The sequence below is a fragment of the Harpegnathos saltator genome, unplaced genomic scaffold (genome assembly GCF_003227715.2).
Source record: "Harpegnathos saltator strain DR-91 unplaced genomic scaffold, Hsal_v8.6 scaffold203, whole genome shotgun sequence".
NCBI classification, from domain to species: Eukaryota; Metazoa; Arthropoda; class Insecta; order Hymenoptera; family Formicidae; genus Harpegnathos; species Harpegnathos saltator.
In genome coordinates, this window is record NW_020229988.1 from 947,427 (window position 1) to 956,903 (window position 9,477).

Genomic DNA, 9,477 nt, shown 5'->3' on the forward strand with positions numbered 1-9,477 from the left:
AGATTATCGCGACTTCGATACTGCCGTGTCGCGCGATATTCAGCTCTAATTAAGCCGCAGAGTGGAGCCGTCAAATTATCCCGCGATAGTTTCACGACAATCTGCACTCGAATCGTTCGTAATCGCACCGTCGTGTCTCTCTCGTGACAATTATTCTCAATTTAAAAGTCCAAGAGTCTCTGAATTTGAAACGAGCCTCGATCGTCTCAGACGAGTCGAGTATTGCATATTGGAGGAAGCTCGCGGCAATAGCGCAGCGTGTATCTCACGGGAAGAAGGAAGTCATTCGCGAGCGCCGGCTGAAAGGAAGGAAACGATCTTATGCGATCTCCTACATCATTTTTCAATTCGCGCCGCGCGAAGAAGCGCTGTCTATTAATACGTAATAGGTTTTACGCCATAGCGAGTCATCGTGAAACGCCATTTGGAACTCGTGCCGAGTCGTCCCACCGAATGGAACGCGTGTGTAACAGGGCTGTCGATATAATTCCTCACACCTTCGGCCGAATTTAATAAACTGCGTCTGATTAGAAAAATATCAAAATGGAGGTAAAGCTAGATTGACGTTCCTGCTAAAAGAGCCGAGAAAAACATTTCTAAAAGCTCTCCGTATTGTATTCACTTTATTTATTCTTTTTTCAAGGATTTATTTTATTTCCTCAAACGTTTATTTCAAGCGAAATTTTTGCACGTGCACTTTGTAATTTTGTGAATATTTTAAAATAATGTCCAACTGGAGAGTAAACGTGTCTAATATACAAACGCATCTTTTATAAAAGAAAAAAGAAAGAGAGAGAGGGGGAGAGAGAGAGAGAGAGAGAGAGAGAGAGAGAGAGAGAGAGAGAGAGAGAGAGAGAGAGAGAGAGAGAGAGAGAGAGGCGAGATTAAAAATCTCTTTTACTTTGAGCGAATGCTCGTTTTTCTTTAGTCTTATCCATTTTCATCTGTCGAAACTAGCGTGCGGAGTTATGTAAAGTAACCATTTTCCCGCTATATTTTCCGGTGCCACTAAATCTTCGACGTCATCGTCCTGTACGATCTATAAAGTTGCAGCGCGTTTAATTCGTCTCGCTACACACAATTTATCGCTATTCATTTGCGCTAAATGTTGACCGACCGCCGTTCGTTCGGCCGTTTCGGCGCGGCGCGTTTACCTTCCTGCCGCGGAAGTCCATCCTCACGCAGATGCGTGAACGCACGCCGGTACCGGAACCGGGCGCGGACGCGTGTATGCCGAGCGGGCCGGTATAAAAGCCTAGAAAACACGCCGGTAAGTTGCAGTTCTCACCTGGCCGCCTGAAATATCGTAATGGTGGAGATGACTTTCAAGGTAGAGTGTCGAGACGCGTCGGAAGAAGGAAAAGTGACGCGTCGCAGAGAAAGTGCCCGTTAAAGAACAAGTCCGCGACACTCGGTTAGGGAAATACGAAAAAGAAGAGAGAGAGAGGGGGAGAGAGAGAGAGAGAGAGAGAGAGAGAGAGAGAGAGAGAGAGAGAGAGAGAGAGAGAGAGAGAGAGAGAGAGAGGGAGAGGCAACAGGGCAGAGAAGAGGATAAAGGCGAAAGGTGGCGGATTGTTAATTGCCAATAATTACGGACGTATAATTGGCACAGCAACATGCGCGCGCGCGCGAGGGTTGACGGGATAAATAATTCGAACTCGTAGGGTGGTGCGAGAGACGGAAAAGTAGTCCCATTCGGCTCGTGAAGGACCCTAAGCAATGTCGTGAATATAGGATGGGATTAAAGTGTTTCTTGACGTTCGAGTCCGCCCGATGTAATTAGATCGTTCGGCCCGGTCGTCGCGAGCGCTCGTTTCTGTGGAAGGTAACGTTCGTGCGGCCAAAAGTGAGTAAAAAATATCAAGCTGAACTGCGCGCGGGAGAAAACTAAAAACTGCACCTCCATGCGGGACGCTTTCTCTCAATAGAGCAAAACCGCCGCGGTTTCCTTGCGCTTGTTTAATTTTCAACTCTTCTCGACTTTTAAGGTCTCCGAGCTATTTTATTATAGACAAGTCTGTTATTTTCCTTTGTACGTTTAAATGTGCTGGTTTCTTATACGTCTCCGCCAGCAGAAGCACCGGTCTTGTTCCTGTTACAGAGAAAAACGATAGAGTGAGGCAAAGAGTTCCCTCGGTTGGACCATTGTATCGGGAGAGTGTAATTATTTTTGTAATCATTTGTTACGTCTGCTTCGAGTTTCCTACAAACAACGAGGATAACATTTATATAATCTCTGATAAATATTTCACGGCGCATTAAATATTCAGGTACGGTGCTGTAAAGTTGCAAACAGCCATGTGCGCATGTGAAATTTCACATAATGCATCTCAAACATGCATATATTCCGCGCCTTGCCGCATATAGTTTACATTTTTATATTTTATATTTGTGTTTCTCCCTCAAACTTGGGCTCGTATACACTGGGACAGAATTCGCGATATAAAGGCGACGTATATCAACGGTTTGCCAAAGTTTCAATTCAATCATATCGTTGACAACACGCTTCAAATCGCGTCTGAATTTTCAACAATCTTCGAATATTCGGCAATTCTGATCGTTGCTCCACGTAACGCCCCGTAGTTTCTCTCTCTCTCTCTCTCTCTCTCTCTCTCTCTCTCTCTCTCTCTTTCTTTCGCGCGCGCGGAAAAATCCGACACGTTAAATGTTAAATCCACGGTCTTTCTTACATGACGTTAGCCTGCAAAGGGTTAAAAGCCTCGAAGCGTTGATAACATCGATCGTAACGAAGACATGGAGATTCGCGAAGCGTGCGAGCAAGGACGAAGAAACGTCCTTCATTGAATCGCGTCTATCCCGCTCTTTCAATCGAGCCACTTTCGCCGGGCTGGCTCGTGTTAGTACGACCGTTGACACGGCCGGAGACTGCCGTAATTAAAAACGAAAGGTCGTCGAACCGGCCGTCGCCGTGGTCGTCCAACTGCTGAATGCCGGTGCAGCCCGCATCGTAAAATCGAGCGAGTTTCATACGGATAACATCGATCGCGCAGATCGCGCGGTTGCGTTTCCGCGCGCTGTTGATTTATCGAGAGACATTTTAGGGACTATTTTACCAGCTTGAAATGGCTCGACTGTGTGTGGCACGCGGTCGGAACATGTGAGAGCCTCTTCGGGCGCCCAAAGTCCGGCCCGGTCGATTTTATTTCGCGGAATCGCGATTCGTCCACGACATTTCTCCCGCGCGAGTAAGAACGTCGCGGGCGGAAAATCGTCCGAGTCGGAAATTGGAAGGCCAGCGGGTATAGCAATTTTTGCTTATGTGGATCAACCCGGCGCGGCGGTTCATAGCTCGCGCTCTACCTGCACCCGTGATCGATAAGTATATCGGAATACCGGGAGGCCGGGAAGGCGCCCGGTCGTGAGGGAGCCCGGAGGTGAATCTCCGGCCGACGCGACACTGTCGACGTAAACTTCTCGTGTCGCAGGTCACCGTCGCGCTAACCATCGGCCTCGCCCTGGTCGATCGATCAATCGCCGGCGTGATACCGCTGGACGGCGGCACACTCCACGATCATCACGGCTCGGTGGCCAGTTCCTACATGCACTTCCACGGGCCGGTGCAGGGCCCGGAGTACGAGGTGAAAGTGCCGCACGTCGTGGTGGACCACTTCGGCGAGCACAACTACCTGCACGGCCAGGAGCAGGAGCATCGTCATCACGACGGTTACACGGTCGACTACGTGGGGAATCCCAAGTATGAGTTCTCGTACGGCGTCGAGGACCATCACACCGGCGACTTTCACGGCCAGAAGGAGACCAGGCACGGTGAGTGAAAAGGACGAGTGACTTTTACGTCTCCGTGACTTTCGCGGGATGACGACAACGAGCGGCCCGGGGACTACCTGTGGCGTCGTTAACCGATTCCCAGCGACGCGCTCACGTCGGCAAAAATTGCCACACGGCCGAGAAGAAAATTACATTTTCGCGGAAAGTCGCGTTTTCTCACTTGGATATCGCCGAGTTAATTCCCGAGATTGTGCCGCAACGACACATCGTGCGGTATCGCGACAATACCAGGCGGAAGAATGAATTTTACAAATGTACACCACGACCGAGTCAGAGCCCGTCCGTTTGTCCCCGGAGAGAACACGAAGACGTCGGTAGCTTTTGAGTCATAATACATGACTCCAAGTGAGAGAGCGCGAGATCTCGGGAGTGCTGACGAACGAACCGGCTCGCAGCCGAAGAATATGTCTGCGAAATTGCGGTAATTATTTTATCGAAACCCTGCGAGACGCGAAAGTATCTCGCCGGCGGAACCGACCTCGCTACAACGCGAGCTCGCAATTCTACCTACGGCGTATCGGAATAATTGTGATCAATGTTGCGATACTTTTCCGAAGCGATTATATACATTATACAAGTCCCGTTTCATTAGCGAGCGATGATTGGAGGGGGGGATATGAGAGTATGACCGGTTATATCGATTTGGAGATTACGTCAGCGATCGTGCGAGCCTAACGATCGCTAAATAAAATATACGAAGAGAGGCCGGCTTCCATGTAATTTCGCAATGTCACGCTGACGACAGCTCCGGGTCGTCGATGCGTCATCAGCTTTCCGCCAGACGACGAATATATCTTTTTTTTTCAGGGAGCAGCGTGTCCGGGGAGTACAGCGTGAAGGATCCAGGTGGCACTCTTCGGGTCGTCAGTTATCACGCGGACAAGGAAGGATTTCACGCGGTGGTGCATACTTCCGGCAAGAATGATCATTCGGGCGGGGTCTACGGCGGTCAAGGTCACGACGCGGGCCAAGATCATCTGCACGAATACGCCGCCGCGCTGTCCGCTCACGGCGGCGGATATTGAAGAGCGCGGCAGCGCTCGAGTCGTGGCAGTCCACGACTAATCGCTATGTACCTGGCACGATTAGGTCTTTCCCCCCTGAATCGTCATACGTTGATGTTTTCTTTCGCATACCAAAGGCAACAACGTGCTGTCCGTTCGATGTTATAGGGATATTACTGTACCGTATGTCATTGTAAATATAGTTTATTCGCCTCAATAAACGATATACAGCTTGATGGAAGCTGCACGAATCGATTTCCCGGGTGTTACATCAGCATCAGAATCCCGCAGCCGTAAAAACGCTCGTGCTCTTCTTCTCTCGTGTGAAACGCGATGCTCTCGATAAAACGGAATACTATAGACGCGCGTAAATTATATATACATATGATGAAAAGAACTTATGAAATTGTCTTCTGTTGTCATGTGAAAACGCTTGGCATTTATTTTTTCTATATGTAAAATAAAACATGACTGAAGATATTTTGTCTGTGAAGATCTTTCTGCATTTATCGGGAGCCGATGATTGTTTAATCGAGCGCTCATGTTCGGTTAAAAATTCATTTAAAAAGAATGGCTGAAAAGTCAGGTGAAGTCTACAAATTATAATCACTCGATTTGATGAGAGCGCATTTACTACCCTAAAATCGCATTGAGACGTCAGCGGAATGATATTTGAGAAGAATATCAAATGATGGAAATGCAATGCAAAATTTGCACCTTGCGGAAGAAGAATCGATTGATAAAAATTCATATAAAAAATTTATAATCGCAATTGCGTGAAAAAAATTTCGATGTGTATGTATTTAAAATAATGGTCTTATAGAGACACACACACGATTCGCCTGAAAATTACGTCGCGAGCATTAACACGGTAATATGCGCGTACTGTGACAGCACAAAAGTCATTATTGCGAGGTGGCGTCTTATTACGAAACTATCGATCATCGATACCGGAGGGCAATGGCAAAAGTCCGCGCGGCTACTGGCGCGGCGTAATGGCGCGGCGTTGCGGCGCAGCGTGTGTGTATCGCGCTCTATACTAATGAAAATAAACCGCGCGTAACAGGGGCCGCGAGCAATAACTCCTGATGCTCTGAAGTGCGAGGAGATTCCAATTGCCACTAATCACGGGGATTAGCGAGTAACCGGCGTTAAGGTCGATCGCCTGGCGAAATGAAAATCCAGGTCACAAGATTGAATTATCTATCTATCTATCGAACGTTGCAGGGCGCAGCGCGGCGATAAAAGTCAGCATCGCCGGCGCTATTACGAGGGCAGGCAGTGTTCGGCAAAATGCGCTTCGTTTAACGCGCTTTAAAGACCCCGCATTAAAAAAGTTCATTCGGAATTTCATTTGGTCGCGCCGCGGTTAAGTCCCGCGGCGCGACCAACCCTAATTTAATTTCAACCAACGCAAGGAGAGATCCTCCTTTGAAGGCGCGCGCAAAACGGCAAGGATGTTTCATTTATGAGAGCCGGGCATGAAACAAAAATCATAAACGATAAATCTCATGAGGCGACACTCGGCGAATCCGTTTTAAACGCCGCAATTTCCGCGGTGCAGCAAGTTAATGAAGAGCGCATGAAACATCCAAGAGCGTGTTGCAACGCGCTGAAAAGCGGAAGAGGGAGAGCTTTGCGAGCCACAGAATACGACAGAGATACATATCTCGCTTACTGATTGGACAAGTTGCATATTACGGAAGCGACACTCGTCCGTGATACACCGACAGAGAGAGAGAGAGAGAGAGAGAGAGAGAGAGAGAGAGACAGGTAACGGACTAGTCATTTAATTCGATCTTATCGCACGATGGCACGAGCAGAGACACGGACACGTCGTGCGCAATCTAGCCGGTAATCGTACAACGTCGTTATCTCGGGTGTGTCTCGAAGAAACACGTGAGTCGTTCGGAGATACTCGCAGCGATAGCGTTGTTGCGGAACAGCACAGTTGCGGAAAGGGCGAGGGAGACATGTTCGCGAGTGTGACATTTTCTCCCACGGTCGCAAAGACCAACGCCCTCGTCGGGGCCAATGTGCATTGCGACGAGCGATGGATGCCACGAAGGGCGATTGGGCGACGTCGATGATAATTTTATCGCGGCTGGGTCTGTTCGCGTGGCGTATCCAAGTCGCGGGAGTAAACGCGACGGCGCGATCTTACGTGTCGCCGTCGTTCCGAACGGCGTAACGACCGCGATAATGAGTGTGTATGTAGATATTTCGGGCTATTTCGGGACAGCCCAGGGGAGTCGGCCGCCCGCGGCAATTTCCGCAGCGCCGCGCGAGCTACTAATTACTGCTGGCATCGCGCTGATTATTCCTCCCGCTGTTCACACCCTCGACAAATCGCTCGTGATCGAGCGCCTCGCCGCCGCCGCCACATGAATGTCGCACACTGTGTGCCGGCAAAGGAGACAGTTTATACGCTTCGCTTCCGATGATCCCGGCAGCGCCACATTCGAGAGAACATTATTCTCGAGAGAATGCTGCCGGGTTGGCTGGCGAGTTCGAAAGTATCGCGCGGACGCGTCGATTTCCGAATTTAAATTCCGAAAACATGGTGATCGAGGAGCTTCGTGCCGTAATCAAACGCGCATCACTGTTGCGCGAGTTTTTCGGGGAGGGTGTGTAACTGCTTTCCGATTACTTTCCAATCGGTGGCGATGGTCGTTCCAAGACAACTCGGCAGCTCCACGCGGCTCGATTGTAACCGTAATTGCGCGATAATTATTGTTACATCGGACGATTGCATCGGGCGGCTGCTGCCGCCTACGGTTGTCTAAGGTACAAACGACCAAACGCGCGGTTCGCCGGTCGCTTGATAATCGTTGCTAGTAGCTAAAGGCCGAACGAATCAATAATTCATATCACTGATTGAAACGTACGGTTGTTTCAATCAAGGCGCCTCGTCAACGTCATGGCAGCGCTATGTATCGCGGATTTATTTGCGTGTCCGAGGCATTATAATAATTAAAATGCGAACAGTCCACGTCCAGACGCATAAATAATCATGCATAATTTTGTAAATTTGCACGCTGCATTAATGCACGCAAATCTTACGAATCAGAATCTGCGTCGCGTTTCGATATTACTCTGCATAACGACGAGCGAGCTCGTCTTTATGTAAATTGTCGGCCGACGCAAAATAGACATTTTGGAAATGCTCGACCGTAAGAGCACTTTGTTCGGCTGAAAAGAACCCGATGAAAAAGTATGGAGACACGAGGCAGAGGAAGCTGATGTCCTTAGTAGACTGCTAGTAAACGCTAGTTTAAAAAAAAAAACACTCCCTCCTTTTCTTTCTGTAATATTTCCGGAAATTGAGAAAAGTCAACGGATGACTGCTATCGATTGGTACCAATAATTCGGCACGGCGGTTATATAATCATAATTCTTGCAACGCGAGAGTAAGTTGAACTAAGACGCCAAGGGCGTAACAGTTTAGCCAAAATTCGCGACCACACATGCTAGCTCGTTAAAGCGATCGTACGCCCTTTATATATCCAAGTTGTTTCCATAAACTCGAAGGAACATATGCGGCATCCTGAGTGTATTTCGGGGAAAAGCCTGGCGCAATGCACTCGGGTCGACCATAAATCCGCGTATGAACACAGAGTGTGTTATAAGAAAGCGCGCTAACTAGTCGAGAAGTCGGCGGAGAATATAGTAGTGTGCCGATTGGCCGTCGCAAATTTTGCGAAGCATTTTCCGCTCGCAAAAGGCTCGCGGCAATAAATCATTCCACGTAATCTCGGCGGATTTCGGCCAAGAAAGGGGCTCACTGGGGCTATAATAATCGCACATAAATAATAGATAAAGCTGCCTATATTGGCCGCTATTGGAAAGTCCCCCGAGGACAAGCGAATGCGCGCAGGCTTCTTCGAGAGTCCTCGGAATCATTATCGGAATGATCATCGGAAGGCGCGTCACGAATTTGTGCACTGAATCGTGCGACTTACGGTTGACTGAAGATTTCGCTCGAACACTTGGCTACATTTAACGCATTGAATATTATTGAGCAAATATTTCAACATGTACGTTCACGCGAGAGCGTTGCGCGGTGAGCCCGCTCGACATGGCCTTATTAATTTAAATCGTTTGTTACGTCTGCGTTGTAATGTAACAATTTTAAAGGTGAAAAAAATTGATTGAAAACATTGCCGAGATAATTATCAGGAATATACGACGGTAATAAAGCTCTACTCATAGAACGGATGAAGTGGTGATACAATCGCCATAACGTTAAAATCGAAGCTAAACTGGAATAAATGATTATCGACATACCGTGAGCGCGCGAGTCGTAACGTAAAAACCGCAGATAAGCCGATTAGGTTTATGAAGCAGGCGATAACGTTTACACTCGCTCGGAGGGTGCAAACATTCAGTTTTTCCCGACGCGAGTTCCCACTGGCCAAGAGAGAACAAACGTCGCACGCGCGATCTCGCCGTAAAACGACAAGGAACAATTTAGTCTTGGAATGACCGGCTTTTATTTCGCGAGTATCACGTTCTTCGCGATTGGGTGATAACAGTAGCGTCGATGGCAAATTTGTCGATGGTCGCGCGAGCAAACATGTTTGCCTCGCTCGGCGTTCGAAAATAATTGCAGCCAATGGACTGCAGTGCAGGAGCGATGGAGCAGTGGAATATCGCGGAATATCGC

General features: G+C 48.5%; 1 protein-coding gene across 1 annotated transcript; it reads left to right on the plus strand.

Annotated features, from left to right (window-relative positions):
- Positions 1-1,276: 1,276 nt before the first annotated feature.
- Positions 1,277-5,243, plus strand: LOC105189387 (uncharacterized). The gene is made up of 3 exons (XM_019844288.2): positions 1,277-1,330; positions 3,447-3,786; positions 4,615-5,243. Exons 1-3 carry the CDS (start codon positions 1,310-1,312, stop codon positions 4,830-4,832), a joined length of 579 nt encoding a protein of 192 aa, XP_019699847.1. The 5' UTR covers positions 1,277-1,309; the 3' UTR covers positions 4,833-5,243.
- Positions 5,244-9,477: the final 4,234 nt, after the last annotated feature.